Below are 19,404 nucleotides of genomic sequence, written 5' to 3' on the forward strand. Positions count from 1 at the left end.
AAATACAAACAGTGGAAGATGATGAAATATAAAACTACTGCAATACATAACAATACTACTGATACTAGCACAACCAATAATAATAATAATAATAATAATAATAATGTATTACTGTGCCTGACTGGTGATATGGTGTCTGGTTTGCGACCACTCTTTCTTACTTTTTTTTGCCGCCGAGACTGCTGGAACAGGTGGGCAACTGTCCGTAGCCATGGCAACAAAGCCCCGAGCTTTAAACTAGCGTTGGCCGCTAATCCAGCAATAGCAAAGCGCTCTTATCAGTGCTTCCTGTGTACAGGGCTTGATGGAAGATAAAAGAATCATAAAATGAGAATATTAATAATGATATTATGATACTATGATAATAAAACACTTATTGACAGGGTTTTGACAGACTTGACTTCAATTTTACTGCAGTAATTTATTTACTTTTGGTGATGATTAGATATTAATGTGTTACATTATATTCAGTTTGTATTTTAAACACTTTTATTTTTAAGACTCTATTTTTAATTATTTTTTTCATTTTATCATTAATTATTTTAGTTCGTTATTTTTTCTTGGATTATTTAAGACTTTAAAAACTCTTTTTGTTATTCATTTATTTTCAAAAAATGTGTTCTATTAAAATTCACAATAAAACATATAAAAAAATGACGACTTTGTAATTTTACATTTTTAAGACTACTGGTAATTTTTTGTATTGATTAATTGGGGATAACAATCATTTCTTTACAAAAATATTTGACTCCCCAAAAAATGGAACTGATCAAAATTCATGTATAAAATGTTGTATAAAAATGATGCTTGGCTCTTGGTAATTTTTCAATCTGATAAATTAGTTAAAAGATGAAAAGACTAGTGATTATTACGATGTACTGTATTATATTGTATCTGCAGTGCAGTGAGCTCTTTCTTCCTGTCATGCAGTATTCCACTCACAACAACCCTATAGCTTGTTTATTTCTATGTACTTTATTTACGTACATACATATTGATATAATTAAAGGTTGGTGTATTTTCTTGCTATTTATTTCTGCTTTTGCCTTTTTCTCTTGTGTTGCTGCATCAAATATATCCCAAAAACGTATTTTCTCAAAGAAAACGATGTCAAATTCAAACGTGGCATGCATTATTTTGCTAGACGTGTCTGTGATGATTGGGTGTTTACAGCCAGTACTTATGTATGCTGAGGGGATGTGCAGGTGGAGGACAGAGGTGACCTTTTCCCACCTGGATGCCCTTTTCTTTGCTTCAAATACCAAGGTTAGATTTCAAATACCAAGGTTAGATTTCAGCTCACAGCGCTGATGGTTTGATGTGTGAAGGACATTTATACAGCTGTGTGTTTATTGTGTTCAAATGAAGAACTATTATCCTGACGCGTTTTCACAGATAATAGCTTCGGCATTTTTGCTTTGTTTTTCATCGTAGGTCACTTTGTGGTAATAGTGGCTTTTCCTCCCTCAGACAACTGCTATGTTTCCAAGTATAAAATCAATGAATACAAGCAATGAAGTAGTACCAATGTACCCAAATTAGATGAATGGAGTGGCGTTTAAAGGAGTGTGAAAAATAAAGTTAAATTAAATAGAACAAAACATCTAGTCAATATATTCAACAAAATACCATTAAAGTTCAAATATAGCAAACATTTAGGCCTGTCACGATAATCGATAAATTCATTAATCGAACGATTAAAAACAAAAAGCGGATTTGGTAATTATGCCGGCCTCGATAAATTGACGTGTGCATGCATGCGTGTCTCTGTAAACCACACAGGCGGGACGACAAGAGGGTTCACTCGGCATCTGTCTGTGCGCATTGGTTCTATAGTGGAATGAACAGAGAGTGAACCCTAATGCCCTCTCATTCAGCCTCTGTGTGGAGGCGGGGCTACTAGTGAGTATATACAGAGCGCTAGCAGCAAGTTAGCCTCGTGAGCCGGCATACGCCAACATGAATGAAGGCACAGAAGCGATGCTTTCTAAGGCGAATGCGTGGGAATATTTGGCTTTTAAACAGAATGAACAAGGTGAGCGCCTGAACACAGACGAACCGGTATGTCGCATTTGTTCGAAAGTAGTGACAAGGAAGAAGGTGACTACGACAAACTTGGATGCACACCTGACACACAACCGCCCAACTGGAGAAAAAAAAAGTGCAGCAGAGCCTTTGTCCTGACAGCCAACGTATCGGCAAAGTGAATGTAAACAAAATGGCGCAAAATGGTGCTTGCTCACAGTGTCACTTGCTACATTACCAAAGAAAATGCAACCTTTCAATACGGTTGAAAAGACAACATTTCAGGAAATGTTAGAAATGTTTGACAGACAGTACAAATTGCCTGGGAGAAGATAGATGCACATGTCACAAACAGCAATTCCTGAACTGTGTAACCGAGTGAAGGAAGATCTGTTGAAGGACATCAGAAACATTGGATTGTATTCCACCACCACAGATATGTGGGCCAGCTCAAATATAACCTCCTACATTAGTTGAACAATACACTACATAACTGCGTATGTGTTTTTGTCTTAACAGAAATTATTATTGTTTCTTTTTTCGTTTAATTTTATTATGTTTGTTTAGTTTATTTAAAAGCCCTCGACATTGCGAAATTGAATTTTATTACATTTGATAAGATGTACTCTCATTATTTTGCCATCTAATGAAAAAATTGTCTCAAAAATGTTGCCAATAATGTCGATTATCACCAATAATTTGTAGGACAATTACCGTCTAGCAAAATGTGTTGTCTTGACAGGCCTACAAACATTAAATAATAGTTGCATAAATGAATCATGAATGCACTTTGGTTAAAAATGTTGATCTATGTTTTTCTATGTGTTGAATTGTTACACGGTGAATGCATTGATTGTCACTTGTAATGTGGGGAACTAAAACTCTAAAATTGACTTTTGTCAATATAATAATCCCTCGCCACTTGGTGCTTCGAATTTGGCAGCTTCACTGGATCCCGGTTTTTCAATATATTTAATATATTATTGAATAAAATGTGCTGTTTTGCGGTTGCATACAGCCTATTATTAGTAAAAAAAAAAATTACATATATTGTGCTTAAAATTGAGCATTTTCAAGCATAAAACTGGTTAAATGAAGTAAAATACAATTATAAGGCATTCAGAACACGCATTCAAAGACGCGATAATATGTAGTATTCTTTACTGGTCACTAGGTGTCAGTAATCTTACTGTAATGTTTGGTGAGACACACAAGCACCAGACTTGATTGCCGGAACAACAGATTTTATTGCAGGTTTGAATGATCTCATTGGATAATAGGAGTGTAAAAGTGACTACAGGGGTGTTATTTCATGTCTAGAGGGCTCTAATAATGTTAAAAATCATTTAGACGGTCGTAAACAGGTTTTCTACAAGTATGCTCTATAACTATGAAAATATCTGGTTTATAAATAAGGACTCCTACTTGATGGAAATGAACTTACCACCTTTGGGTCCGGAAACAATAACCCTCGATGAACGAGGCGTTACCGTATTTGCGTACTGAGTTGTTCGAATTGTTTGGTGCCCGTTTAGTTTTTGAGTTCAGATTGTCAATTGTGGGGTGTTTGGTTTTTGGAGGTCACTCTCCGTGTTTTAGTCTCATTGGTTGAGCAATGAGCGCATTTGGTGTTTGAGGTGTTGTGGTGTGTTGTGTTTAAGTGTTGTAGCAAACTCCTTCACCTCCAGTATCAGTTACATTTATTCTAAAAATTAGAACGGGTCACTGTGTAACTCTTCTACTCCTGAACCGCTGCACACAAACGGGTGAAAATGAGTCAAAACGTGCACCCCTCCCGTGTCGCCTGTGCTGTTATTTTACCGGCAAATGCGCCACGTGCGGGTGCTGTCATTAAACCCTAAAGTTTCACCCCCATGAGTTGGTTTGACTTGAAATGTCTCACGCAGCTCAGTGTTCTCTCCAAAAACACCCGCTGTCACTTTAGTGTCACCGGGGAATTGGGCACACGCATAAAGGGGACTGACGAGCACACATCTGCCAAATTTGAGTGTGAAAAACATGTGCTACTCGATCATTGAGCATTTGTCTAATGGTTATAAAACTATGAGGGTATCTGTATTACTGTATTACTTGTATGCTAGCTGGCTGTAGTCGCGGTGTGCTTTTCATTGTTTCTTCAACAAAGTCAAAGTGTATTTATTTCTACCGCGTGTTGAACACAAATATGATATTAAGAAAGACAATGGCATGTTTACATATTGCTGTCAAAGCCGTGAAAGCAGCACTGAATGAAAGATTTCAAAATGAAGTGCTTTCCTCTTTGTAGTCCCGTAGTGATAGTAAAATAAATACAGTGGGAAGCTTCACCGAATTAACAAAGCCTGTTGTGAAGTGTTTCCTGTGACCTCCCGCTGACAGAATGTGTCAGTGAATAAAAAGGAAAAAAACCAAAACAATCAAGTGAGTGAAAGTGAGTTGCTCAGCAGCAGCAGCAGCCGCTTGGCTCTGTGGATTTTTCTTTTCAGAGGTGTTGCGACAGCGGCGAGGCAGTCATTTGGAATTTATTCATATCCAACATGTTTAGGTTACACTGTACAGTGTACAGTGTACACTGTTCCCTCGTTTATCTGGGATAGGTTCCCAAAATAGCCTGCGATAAGTGAAATCCACAAAGTAGATCTGCAATCATTATATACGTATGTCTCAAGGCTGTAAAAGCCCTCACCATACACTTTCCACACTTTCCTCAGACGAGCATGAACATTTTCTCACGTTTGTCTCTTTTTTAAACACACTCAAAGTTCGCATTTCGTAGGAATTTTAATGATCAATTTACGAGATTAGACACAAGAAATTAAGTGATTCACTCCTCTGATGGTGGCTTGTCCTGGCGCCGTTAGGCCGTCCTGTTGTTTGCCATAAATTGCTTAATCAAAAATATTTTTATCTCATTTCTTTTTTTTTTCTTTTTTCTTTGCATTAGCAAAATGTAAATTGTTGCAATTTTTCGACTGGTCTCAAGATTTAAATCAGCAGTGTTTATCTTCTCAAAGGAAAACTCTTATATAACAACTACTGACTATAATTGTAAAATGGGGGGTAATAATTAGGATTACTTCCTCTTCGGTGTTGATTCCAGCTCAATATGGCGTCACTGAAGCGAATTGCACCCCCAGCGACGGGCTTCATTATAAAGTAATTCAACTGAAGCCATGCAGATGTATTCGGTCATCATGCAATTAACACCAGCACGTCATACTGGACGGAGTCGCAGGTGTGCAGTGTGTTAAAAAACAAAAAAAACAAAAAGCTCAACCGTGCGCACACTTGATTGAGCAGCGGCACCAAAAAATAAATAAAAAAGTGCAGACAATTTAAGTGACAATGACTTCTCCATTGACCTGAACACAATGTTACGTGATTAACACTGAGTCCCACGGCACACATGCCGCTTCTAAGCACGATGATGTACGTCTCATTTGTTTCTCGCCTCCTACACTCTTTGGATTGTTGCTTCTAATAGAATCAGAACGGCAAATAACACCATTGTGTCACAAACGCTCACATGTTAAGACATGTTTGGTCCGTGGACGCTAATGATTGCAACCCAATTACGGCTGGAATATCTGATAGAGTACATCTGATAATTCAGATAAGATGCTTTCAAGTCAAGACGGTGCATGATATGCTGCGTGCTGAACTAGAAAGAAGAAAGTAAAGATACTGTATGAAATATGTATTAAACAAATCTGGGGACAAATAGAAGTGCTATGCTAGCATTACCTCCTATACATTGTTGTCTTGCAGTCAGCATTGCTATGCTGCAGGGGTCACATGACTCTTTTTGTGTGAATCTATTTATTCCTCTGCTTGTTATTCAGCCCCATTTTTTTGTCCGCTAATTTAAGGAATTATAGGATTCAATGTTAATAAATTGAATATTTTTGTAGTTACAGCATAGAAAACCTGCTTGTGACTTTGTAAATACGATTTTTGACATTGGACCCCTGTAGACACAACACATTGCAGCTCTTATGCTGCAGGGACTCGAGACGGCCGCTAGCTAGCAAGCTCAGCAAGCTAGCCTCGTATTTATTTCTTCTAAACTTAAGAAGCCAAAATATTACCACTTCCACACGAAGCGGGAGGAGAACATAGCAGCGTGTATAAAATTAACAAACTAGAGCATATTCTGAGTAACCAATATAAAAAAATCTGCCATTATTCACAAATAAATAATAGACTTCTGAATTCTAACTAAAATCCTGAGCATACAATCTTTGACAAAATAATATTTTTGCTGTGTAACAAAGTCAAAAACAGCTTTCATGCAAAATATAGATTTCGGTCTGCTAGCAGACGTCAGTATAGTATGAATAACCAAAACAACCAGGCTGCTCTTATTCACAATCTCAGTGTCAGTGAAATAACCTTGCGATGGGACGTTGTATCTGCGTTCCAAAGTGCGCAACAAAGCACGAAAGCCCTGCTTCTCAACAACCGAATACGGCCGCAAATCCTTCACAATAGAATGTTTCAAACAGAAATACTTTTCCGAGTTGGGTGGAACATTAGTTATCACCTGCTCGATGGTTCTCTGGTCGGCAGCTACTTAAATTGGCTGTTTTTCCTCCTGGTTCGGGTGGAAAGGTGCTATGTGGTTTCTCATACTGTCGTGTTGCCAAAATATTTGAAGCTTGTGTGCCAAAGCTTGCATATTGTTTGCTTCCTTGTGCAGCTCATTCTTACCGTGTAAATGAATGTAAACTTAGCTGGTATGTACTCTGTTGCCAACAAGTTCCCATGCTGCTGCCGTCTTATGAATATATATTTTTTTATTAATATATTGCACTCAACAAAAATATAAACACACATCTTGGTGAATTTATTACTTAGTTATGCTCGTATTGATATTGTTGAAGTCTTTAAATTGCTCTTCTGTTCACCTTGCATGTCACAAAACTGTGTAAATATAGTAAGGCATTGTTTCAAGTTGGTATGTTTGCCATTTTTTAAGAACCGGCTCGGGCACTGAATAAACACCCGCACCGTTTCAAAAGTGCCAAGTTTATGTGTTCAGAATTTATTGATAAAACAAGCAAATGGCCAAAAATGTTATTTTTTGGACGCATGACTCGCCCCTCCCTTTTCAGACCCTCCAGCAAGCCTGGCGTTGATGCCGTCCACTGATTTCTAATTTTGTACTTATTACATCCGTTTCAGCTCCCGAAAAAAATACTCCCCTTCTCTCATCAATTTCCGTTGTTCACTCGTGACAAAGGAAGCCAACAAGCTTAACTGCATAGAAGCACAATCCAGATTGAAGCCCCAAATATGCCCCACGCATGTACAGTTGGTGTCCAAAATGTGTGTTTAATGCTTTATTGGCACATTCTAAAAATACAATTCAAACAGGAATGAAGAACAGCAAAAATGGAGGAAAAGAACTAATTTTACCAACAGAGTCACTAAATTAGGAGAATAAAGTTATAATATTCTGAAGAAAGTCATAATCTTTCAAGAAAAAAAACATTTTTTATAATCATACTTTTTTCTCATAATTTTACAACTAATAAACAAATATATTTAAGAAGCTTAAAGTTGAAATAGCAAAGAGAAAAGAATGAGAAACAAAAAGAATGAAGATTAAACTTTTGGAAAATTAGGCTGGAAAAAAGTTATATTACGAGAATGAAATTGAAATATTTTGGGATGAAGTCATAATATTATGCGAAAAAAGATTGACAAGAATGAAGCTGAATGAAATGTAAAGCAAAAATAGAAAAATGGGCAGAAAAGTGCATTGTATGGAGGCAAAGGTCGTATTAAGAACACGTTTTGTCACCTATAACTTCAGCCGGAGGCTGATTTTTCTAGAAAAGTACATAACACGGGTTGGTTTACAAAATGGCAAATATCAAAGTGGCCCCCGCATCTTTTGATATTTCAGAATGCGACCCTAAGTGGAAAAAGTTTGGGCACCCCCGTGTTAAAGATGTGTAGGTACTCACCACTCATGAATGATAATGTAAGGTGATAATCGAACAGAGAGAATCGTAGAATCGTAGTCACGGTCGAGCCTTTAGCCTGCTCTTCAGGCTAGCACTACAACCTTGCTTCTGTCGTCGTGGGCCCCCCTCCCCCTCCCTCTAAAGCACACCGTGCTGGTACAGTACCTGCATGTGATGTGTTTTGGAACTTTAATGACAGCAAACTCAGGAAAAAAAAGACTACATTTGGAACCCCCCCCCCATCCTCAACCCGATCATCTGTAAGGTTCTCCAACAAGTTTGTGCCGATCACTGCTGGCAGGCGCCCCATAGATCCAAATCAACTAGAAAAAGAATGGGAAATTTACTTGCCGCGATACAGACGTCGGGTATCCCCGGAGACGGGAAAGTGCATTAAGAGCGGTTTGCCTCGCCAATAATTCATGAAGTCAGCGGCTATAAATCCTGCAGCATTTGTCTATAACGTAAATCACAAACACATCCAGCTGACCTCCGTTCATTTTTGAACATTTCAGTCAGCGGGACAGTCGAGTCCCACAGGACTGTTGGGAAAGACCATTCCAATGTGTGGTGCCTTCATACAGTATATGCACGATGTACTCTGTTGTACAGTAGGTTTCAATGGGTGGGTGAGCGCATGCAGCATCTTGTGCAAGAGCAGCAATAATCAGCTAAAAAGAGTATCTGCGGAACACTATGTGAACAACTGTGGATGTTTTTTATGCACCAGTCACAGGCTTCAATGAGCTTTGTCTGTGCTGCCTTCAGGCCTCCTGCTAAAACTCTGGGCATCACAGTTGGCCAACAGTGCAGCATTTTGAAAATATGATAAATCCAAAAGTATGGTAATAATTCTGGGTAATCTTCAGAGGAGTCCATGAAATGAAAGCTCAGAATGTTCCCATGGCACTTAAACACATCAGTGACAAGTGAATTCAAGTATAAAAGCAATAGGCGGGTATAAATAGATAGAGCCGATGTTTTTTGCCCGTGGTGCATTTGTGTGATCTTCTCAGACTGAGTATGAGTTGAGTTGAATGTGCTCAACAAATCCAAGCTTTGTGTCACCGTAGGTGACAAAACCTCACCTCAACTTTTTCTCCTTACATTGCACTTTTTTGCTCTTTTTTTTTTATTTTTGCTTTACATTTTTGAGAAATAAATATTTCAACTATAGTCTTGAGAATGTTTTTTCTCATTTACGACTTCAAAATTATTTATTTCATATTGATTTAATTTCTCGTAATGTAACTTTTTTCCAAGTCGCATCTTCAACTTAAATTTCTTTTTTCCTGATAGTATTATCACAAAAAATGGTGTACAATTCAGATTTTTTTTTAGAGTACCACTTTTTTCTTCCCTTTTTTACAGCTCTTTCATTTTGGCTGTTCTTTTTTCTGTTTAGTTGTACTTTTAGAACGTGCCGAGAGCTGCTGCTGGCCCTGAATGGCCCCCGGGCCACACTACGGACAAAATTAGGGACTGACAAGCAGATGTGTGTAACATTTCTGCCCACCATCAAGCACGTCTTTGCAGGGGCACCTGCGGGACAATCATTGTCCAAAGTCATTGAGCATTTGTCTAATGATGATAAAATGTTGAGGATATCTGTATTAGATGTATGCTAGCATGTCTTGTAAAGCACTTTGACCACAATCCATAGGTGGCGCCGTGTCAGTTGCAGTCAACATTGTTGTGTTTGTGAAGACAGGACGCCACATGTGTGAGTTGTTGGTGTGATTTAGTCCATCACAGCCACTCTGCAGTTTCATTTGAGGCCTCTGAGCACTCTCACATCAAGGACTACTCGATCTGACTCGCGCCCTCTTCTCTGAACTGCCAACTGAATGTAATTGTTTGGCGCACGCAGAAGAAAAGAATCTCCAGTGTTGACGAGCACGTGGTGACTGTTTGTATGATGAAACAAACCCACAAAACTTAGCTTATTTGTTCTCTAAATCAAACACGTCTTGCTCTTTGTTTGCTTCACTGCCTTCCTCCAGAGGTCTGAAGAAAGAAATCCGACTAAAACGTTTTTAGGAGTTGCAGCATGTCTCATTCGCTCGGTCCACCTTGACGCCGCTTCTACAAGTCGGGCCGCGTTGTATGACCTTGCACCCCTAATGCTCGGTGGAAACTTCCCTGACGTCTTGTTGCTTTGACAGCGGAACCTTTGCAAGCGCTTTTAGGTGTTAAAAAAGAGCTGTCAGGCCTGGCGTTTGATCACGTTAGCGCCACCAAAAGCAAGACAATCGAGCTGCGCTTTGAACGCGAGCCGGCGCTCCCGCTCGTCCTATTCTCCCGCACGCCGCCATTAATTAATAAAGCACGCCTGCCAGCGGCTTTCATGTCTTTTATTAGCCAGCGCGCCGGCGCTTCCACTGACGCTGACAATTGAGTGGGAATGAAAATGATCTTGAGCAAGAACCTCTGAAATGTGCAGCGTCATTTTGTCGAAGCGGGAGGTAATGTAATGGCTAATATCAGCTCATGCTAGTTAGCATGGAGTTTGCTGTGCATGTACGTTCATACATTTTATTTTTAGTGAATCTATTAAAATGTATGATATTTTATGTTAATTGTATTTAATATCATTTAATAAGTTTAAGGTATATATAATCTAGTCATATACACAAGTCTGTCCATTTGCATGCAGTCATAATGTGTGTCTATTCACATATCCACATAATACAAACAGTACGCCTGTCCATTCACATATGCGTATATTTATAGATATCCTAATCTGGACATATACACGCAAAACACACGCGTCTGTCCATTCACATACAGTCAAAAGGTGAACATGTCTGTCCATTCACATACACAGATGTATGGTCATATACTCGCATAGCAAACGTGTCTAGATATCCTGGTCTGGTCACGTACACACATAACAAACGTGTCTGTCCATTCGCATACACTCAAAGTAAACATGTTTGTCTATTTGCAGAAACACATAATGTCTGTCCATTCTCATACCCGCTTAAGGTAAACATGTCTGTCCATTCACATAAACACATAATGTAAACATGTCAGTCCATTCACATACACATACAGTACAGTTATAGCTACCCGTACCTGGTCATATATACACATAACAATCATGTCTGTTCATTCGCATACACTCATAAGGTAAATATGTTGGTCTATTCACATACACACATAATGCAAACATGTCTGTCCATTTGCATACACATACATTTATAGATATCCATATTTGGTCATATACACACGCACGCATACGCTCATTAGGTAAACAGGGTTGTCTATTCACATACACACATAATGCAAACATGTCTGTCCATTTGCACACAAAATGTTCGCATAAAATGTCTGTCCGTTCACATACACATGCATTTATACACATCCTTATCTAGTCATATAAACACATAACAAACGTGTCTGTCCATTCACGTACACATCCAAAGGAAATACCTGAGTACATTCACATACGCAGAGACTGCATAAACATGCCGGTCCATTCACATACTGTAAATTACAAACATATTAAGATGGATCAAGAAAACCTACTGGAGTTGAGTTAACAAAGCGTCCTCTACGATCTCCTCTGCCTTTTCAAGTTCAGGCAGGCTAAATTCCAAAAGAACTCGCCACCCGTGTGCCGTCATGTTCTTCGGATGTCACGGAAGCAGCGCATTTGATGTCGGCCGCTGATGGCACACGCTTGAGCATGGGGACTGCATTTGCATATTCATATCAGGAAGGCAGCGGGTTGTGCGCGCGGGCACGTGTGTGCACTCGCGTCCATCCAGCTGGAACAATGTTGGAATGCCTCGACTTTCTTTTGGGGGGGGGACAGAGTTATTTTTGCTGAATGTCTGCACGGCTCTCATTTGTTTCACTTCACGGATTATTGCTCACAAATTAAATCTTAAATCGACTAAAGCGTGTTTTATGCCAGTTTAGACAAATAGATGCCGGGTGGAGTGAGGCAGATCGCCGTGTTGACAGAGCAAATGTTGAAAATTGAGGCGAAAATGTTTTTCCTCGACTTGAAGTGGCACTTTTCAGTACTGAAATCAAAGTGCACCTGCGGGAGATTAACACAGATTGTGCAAATGTGCGTGTCAAACAGATTTTTATGTCACGGGATAAGCCGGTAGATAATGGATTGATGGATAATTAAAACAAGGATGTGGGGAAATTGTTTACTCCACGGCCCCCCCTGTTGTTGGAAAGTGAGATTTACTGTGTTTTGCAGTGACACTAATGCAACAAGATACCACCAAGACTACACCTAATATTATTCCAATATTTTCCTAAAAGCTACGGTAAAATGTACATTTTAATTAGCAAGTACATGTACTGTATATGTATTTCACTGCACTAATTCAACTATCTTTACTGTCCAATGAAAGGGAAATAGTAATCGAATTTTGTTAATAATGGATAAGTAATGCTTGTATTACATAATCATATAATCAAAAATACAACATGTCAATCAAATTTTAAACATTTAAAAATGTACTTTTTCTTGAAATCCAAATCAATTTAAGAAAAAATACAGCAATTTTTCCCCAGTAATCATTTGCATTTCACTTTAAAAAAATTGTATTAGTAATGTATTTTACTTTATAATAAAAAAGTAGATTGTAACATAAATTAAAACAATATATATGTATTTTTATATGATTGCAACTATTTGATGTCATTTTTAAAATCACATATTTACCATAGTTTATAATATATTTTATGAAGTTATTATGTACTTGTTATACTTTTTAAACCTCTTTGCAAATTTTGTTCTCTACACATAAAAAAGGTGTTTTAGAACGACTCTAATATGTGAGCTTTAGCTTGAACGGTATGGTAGTTGCAACGTTGGAGGAGTTAGTAGTAGCAGTTCCTGTTACACGTAAAGTGATGAGAGCCCTTTTTGTGATGAATCAAGTTCCCCCGGGTCACCTCCTGATCCAGCATTGCTAATAATACACTCGGCCTTTTCGCCAGTCGCCACAAACGCGGTCACATGTGCGTATGCCATTTTTCACCAACAAGAAGTAGGCCTCTCTTGACTGTTTTGCTAATTGTGCTGTTTTTCTCTGCCTCCACCCCCTCCCCAATTTAGTCCAGAACCTTCTCTCGCAATGGCGTGGGAGGGGATGAAGCGGAGGATGGCATTGGATTCCCTGGTTGGACGGAGGTGGAGGCTGTCCTGCTTCTTCTGGTTTCTCCTGCTGTTCGGTGCTGGAAGTCTGCTTTTCTTCATCCAGCAGCAGGACGCGCCAGGCACGGTGCCCCAGCAGGGATACGGTGTGTTTCCACTCAAACGCAATCCAGAAAGCTGGCAGGAATTCCATTTCCTCCGCCCAAAACGCCACTGATAGTTACACTTGTAAAACCTCCTCATGTCCACCACTGACTACACACAATGCAAACATCTGTATGCCCGATCCCGTACACACATGAAGAAAATATTTCAGCCCCTTTACATAAACGCAGATGATCAAGTCTGTCCAATTGTGAACATTTGCACAGACAAATTGTAAACATGCCATGTCCATGAATATATTTATATATACACAAATTGTGAACATTGTGTATCCCTTCACATGATGCAAACATCTGTATACCCATTCACATGCACAGATTATGACATCTCTATGTTCCTTTCCATGTACACACAATGCAAACGTGTGTCCGTTCACATACACATCTAACGTAAACGCCTATCCCTTCATTCAAATGTCTGTCCGTCACCCTTCAACTGTATATACTGTACTCAGATATAATGTCAAATCTGTCTGTCCATTCATCTACTCACAGAATGTGAGCATGTCTGTCCTTTCACATACAAACATAAGGTGACATATGTGTCCACTCACATCCTAGACCTCAAAGCTCGTAGGAACAGATTGCAAATTCTGTCTGTGTTGCACGCCCCGCCCGGTCGTTTTTATCCGCCCTCCTGTCTTGCATCGATCGCTTTGTTGCTGGCCAAAGCAAATTCTGATGAAGTAGTGCAGCGGGGCGCCTGGGACAAAATCGGCTCCGGCAGCGTGTTTGTGTGTGGACAGCGCGGTGAATCATTAGCAGTATCACAGCACCGTCACACAGTCTGCACTCTGGACGAGAGCCACTCAGTCTAATCGTGGAATGTCCCCACTTCTGATTGTCACATGATGCTCGCTGACGCCGTGTCAGCTGGGCGGAAAGCGTAATGTTTAAAAAGCCCACTTGATGGGAAACAAACATAGATGGCTGCGTGTTACGGAGAAAACATGACAGGCATGGAAAATATAAGCGCGTGTTGGAAGATGACGCCACAGAAGACGACGAGGCAGATGCTGTGAGAAATCACTTGTCACGCCAGCGCTCACGATCAGTTACTTTGTCAAGCTAAACCTGCCTTGTGACAAGGCCGGATGCAGGTGTGTGAAGCATACCGGCTGCCAAAAACACACAAATGTCATCGCTGCTGACTTTACGATTGACGATTGCTGCATTTTACTTAAAACATCTAGTAAGACTAACACAACAGCAACATTCGCACGTTCACAGGGTGTCGTTTATTTGAAGCACGCTTAAAAAAGTTACATTCGCAGTACATGACTTGGTTGAACTTGCCAGGTTAGTGAAAAAGGGTTAAATGTGTATTAGTGAAGTTAAGAGTCTACAGGTAGCTCATTTAATCATGAAGACAGAAAGAAAGCAGGAAGGAAAAGTTGACAGAAACATGGTGCAGTAATAAATAAGTGCAGGATTTATCATAATACCGTAATTGGTAACAATTGTATTATAATTACAGTATATAATTAATACATTAAAAAGAAAGAGACCAGGAGTAAAATTGTCTCAAATTGTCTCAACCTTGGACCCACCTTCTCCAATGGTCATTTTGTGACGTGCATCTACGCAAGCAAAAGCCAAACAATAACGACAGGCAACAATTAGGTTGACGCCAGCAACAAAGTAGTTAGTAATAACATTTTGTTTTTTGCTGATTGTGACACATGAATATGACTTGTCTACACTTTACTGTATGTTTAGCAACAAGGCTGAGTGTGTGTGACTTCCCACAAGCACACGCTGCTTTGGAACGGCTGCAGGATATAACCTGGACATAAAGCTATCAAAATCCCGACCACATACAGTTGACAGTGCCAAAGCTTTTCAAATACAATCCTTGTAACTATCTATATAAGAGGCTGGTATTCCACATATTTTTGGTTAAAAACCTTAATAATGATGTATTTGTGTTTTGTTTTTGTCCGTATTATGCTAGGATTACTGTAAATTACAGGACTCCACCGTTTTCACACTGGTGCAAACTACCATGGTAGTTTGCTTTCTTCTTGTGCTTGGGCTGCGTTGCTGAGACAGCGTTATGGGAAAACTAAGAGTTGTGTATTTCAACCTGTATTAGTACATGTTTGTATATTTCTCAGGTATGCCTTTGGAGTGTTAAGTTGTTGTGGGATGAGTTTAGTGTTATTTTTAAGACGACATTGTTGAATTTCCACCTGCGATTTCCAGTGGGTTGACAAGCTCGTCTCGTTGTGAGTTCACTGATGCTCTTGATGCCAAAGAAAGAGCAAGCGGCAAAGTATTTAAACAATTTGTAGTAGTTTTGAAGTAAAGGAGATTAGAGATTAGAATTTAGCCATAACTTAGCCACACCGCCGCGTAAGCTGCAGGGTTCAAAGTTTAAGAAAAAAGTAGCGGTTTGTACAACGGCGTTTACAGTACTGTAACGCCCCCAACGGGATTTCAAAAGCCCTGAAATGAGCAGGGGACACACATGCACATATTTTCCGCTTAAAAAAACATAGTCGCTGTTTGTTTGTCGACGTATTGAGACAAATAGTGTTTGTCTACATGTAAAAGCCAGTTAGCATCATCTCATTTTTTTCCCCTGTTAATTTCTCAGCACAGTCTCATTTTTGCAGAGTCGGCACATCCTTTCATGTGGTCGCTCGAATATTTTTGGAAAAAAAAGAAAAAGAAATGTAGCGTTGGCTAAATGATTCATGAGAGCCGTATAGAGAGCGAGTCATCTATCTACCGTGAGCGAGCGCTCGCCTGGAGCCATGATGCTCAACCCCGGCAGGAGCTCTTGTTGAATAGAGCTGAGTTACAGCCAATGTCAGCTTTTATCTGCTTCCTCCTCATCCTCCTCATCATCCACCACTTTTATTTGTTGGTGACTTTCATAACTGGTAACCCTGCCTGCTACAGTACAGTACAGCAATAGTTTAAAGGCTGCCTGACATGATTTATCAACTTTGCATCGATGTTATATATAGTTTGTAATTCAAAGGCGGGCCTACTTTTATAGTTGATGGCCGAGCTCTTGCTGTTCAGTCTCGTTTCAGGAAGTGATGTCATCGGGGTGACAGCTAATGCAGACTAAACAAACGCTTCTCGAGGTAGATGAGCCACTTGGTTCAGTATATTTTTCATCAAATAGTAGTCATGCCAAAAAGTTGTGTTGCTGCTGGATGTTTACAGTCCAGGTTCCCAAAATAGCCTGCAATAAGTGAAATCTGCAAAGTAGCCAACTATATTTTTTTTACAGTTATTCTATGTTTTAAGGCTGTAAAACCCCTCATTAACACCCCAAATTTTAAAAAATGCTATATAGATGGACATTTTAATGTTCACCTGGCCAGGATGACACTACATTTTTGTTCACATCCAGTGCAAGCCCACCTCCTTTGCGCTTTCCACGAGCTCTTTTCCTCCTGGCCGCTCTGGCTGCCCCGAAGTCGACTAGCTCCTCACGTTAGCCTCTGGGACCATAGACATGGATATAGGCCGCATCGAGTGGGTTTGTCCACTGCTGCGACACGTCAACGTCGCTGCCGTATTGGATGTGTCAAGGCTGCGATATAAATGAATACAAGTAAACGTACTTAGTAGTGCACTTGTAGCGCACTGACCATGTATCGCCTATCTGCTACCAGCTTCCTGGAACTGATCATATTTGACCTTAGATGTTCTTATGTACTTAATGTACATAAGTATGTATGTAATGTATGTATGTAATGTAATGACAATGTGCACTGAAATGAAGCAGTTGGTGCCCCCCCCCCACCCCCCCACACACACACATCCCTGTATATGTGTCTGCATGCACCCTGCCAGGAGCTACACGGGCATATTGTTTCACGCTCCGAGGTAAAATTTGATCCGTCCGCCAGAGGTCCACTAATCCCTTAAGCCTTGTCTGTTTGCATAGTCCAATTTAGCCGTCTCTTAATGTAATTAAATTGTGCTGATGACCCTCTGAGCAGTGTTTGAATAAAAAGCCTGAATGATATTTGCCATTCTTCCAAGTGCAAAAGCTCCTTTAGCAACAAAGCCTGCTCGTGTTGTGTCGTGTCGTGTCGTGTTGTGTTGTGTTGTGTTGCGTTGCTGGCACGATCCTCGCTATTCCCTCCTGAGCAAGAAGATCATTGCAAAGCAATACTGGGCCAGCCAAGTCCATCACAAACCCTTAAATGCAATTTTCCTCCCAAAACAAAGACAGAGGAGGGATTGGGTCTCCTAGGAGCTGAGTAAAATCCTCAAACAAAAGTGAAAGAAAATGGTGTGAAGAAAGTGGTGTTTGGCTGTATCATGTCAGGATTACACATGCAGGACTGTACCATTTTCATTCTGGGGCTGGGGAGAATGGCTCCATTATGATTGAAATTATAATATAAATCTATTATTTTATTCAATGGGTTCTTCCTTGACACGTGTGGTATCCCTCCGTAATGTTTCGGGAAAATTGGTTGTTATTTCACTGTAATTCTGCTAAATTATTTTTATTTATTTTAGTTTTAGACTACTTGCTTTCACACTTGGTCTAGTGGTTAGCATGTTGGCCACAAGGTCACAGTCTGGAGATCGGGAACACCTGGGTTCGAATCTCCCTTGGGGCATTTCTGTGTGGAGTTTGCATGTTCTCCCCGTGTGTGTGTGTGGGTTTTCTCCGGGTACTCTGGTTTCCTCCCACATTCCAAAAACATGCATGTTCGCTTCATTGGAGACTCTAAATGGTCCATAGGTATGAATGTGAGTGTGAGTGGTTGCTTGTCTATATGTGCCCTGCCATTGGCTGGCCACCAGTCCAGGGTGTACCCCGCCTGTTGCCCGAAGTCAGCTGGGATAGGCTCCAGCATACCCCCGCGACCCTAATGAGGAGAAGCAGGATAGAAAATTGATGGATGGATGGATGGATGCTTTCACGTAATTAATTCTATTTGTTTACTTTTACATTTATTTAATTTATTGACACAATTAAAATTGTAATTTACAAAATGTAATGCCAACTGGAAGTTTTTTTGTATTTATGTTTAAAAATAATATTTTAATACATGTTAACTATTTTGGGAACCTATCCCCCGCCATAAGCGAGGCAACACTGTATACAAAATCTGTTAAAATATTGCTAGAATTGCACATTAATATGTGATTTGTGTGCCATAAACTGTTAGTAGCTTGTTTTCTCCCCAGAGGAAAGGAAACCTGATGGCTTCTGGGATTGCCTGAAAAGTAAAAAAAAAAAAGGAAAAAAAACAGGAAAGCTAGCGGTTTTTCATATGTGGGTATCAGCTGCCCACATCTCTGTCTCCGTGGCGTCTCACAGACCTGGGTCATGTCAATCGGATTTAGAATGGAGGCGCTCCGAGGTCTCGTGCTTTTCCATTAACATTAATGCCCGCAGTTCTGCCATCGGAGCTTTGCAGCCTAATCTCATTTTCCCTGCCATCTGATCCTGCTCGCCAATGACGCCGATATGCCAGTCATACAATTACATTTGCCTTTTTCACACAAGTACGCACGCACTCTCTCATGCACTCCAAACCATTATTAAAAGATATACATTTGTTATGTTTTCCATTCCGAATCATCCGACCTTGGGGTCATTGGACTTTAGCCACTACTTGGCAAAAAAAAAACAAAATGACAATAAAATAATAAGAACACGTCAATTTTCATGTGAACCCTTTGAAAAGCTGTTAATGAGGGACATTGTTTCTTCTCCCGTCTTGTCAGAGATGTTCATTAGCGACTGTCACAGTGGGGTCTCGAGCGCGCTTATAATTGTTGTGCAGAGATGACGGACATGTCTTTGCGTTGCTATTAGCAACAAGAGGCAGATGACGGGAGTGCAGGCAAGGCTGCTTGTACTGTGTATGCATACTGACCGTTTGTTGGAGGCCGTGTCCGCCTGAATGCGGACATTTAAAAACACATCTTTTTCTATCTTTTTCTTTTTTGGCCTCTCGTTCACATGCAAACTTCGTTTGTTGTCCTTCGTGTGAAGATCGAAAACTCCGGCTTCAGCGTTTGAGTGCGGGATGGGTAAAACAGAGATTTAAAGGGATGGTTCGGATTTTTTGACATGAAATTGTATAACATCCCCATCAGCGGTGTAGTGCATCAACGCTGACTT

General features: G+C 40.0%; 1 protein-coding gene across 1 annotated transcript in view; it reads left to right on the forward strand.

Annotated features, from left to right (window-relative positions):
• The window catches only part of LOC129178816 (carbohydrate sulfotransferase 8-like), a 193,392-nt gene that overhangs the window by 23,964 nt on the left and 150,024 nt on the right, over positions 1 to 19,404 (forward strand). Inside the window, exon 2 of the mRNA XM_054771404.1 lies at positions 13,087 to 13,271. Within this exon, the coding sequence (XP_054627379.1) occupies positions 13,106 to 13,271 (166 nt within the window). The 5' untranslated portion in view covers positions 13,087 to 13,105. The remainder of the gene's footprint in view (positions 1 to 13,086; positions 13,272 to 19,404) is intronic.

This window comes from Dunckerocampus dactyliophorus, chromosome 3, assembly GCF_027744805.1.
Source record: "Dunckerocampus dactyliophorus isolate RoL2022-P2 chromosome 3, RoL_Ddac_1.1, whole genome shotgun sequence".
Taxonomy (NCBI): Eukaryota; Metazoa; Chordata; class Actinopteri; order Syngnathiformes; family Syngnathidae; genus Dunckerocampus; species Dunckerocampus dactyliophorus.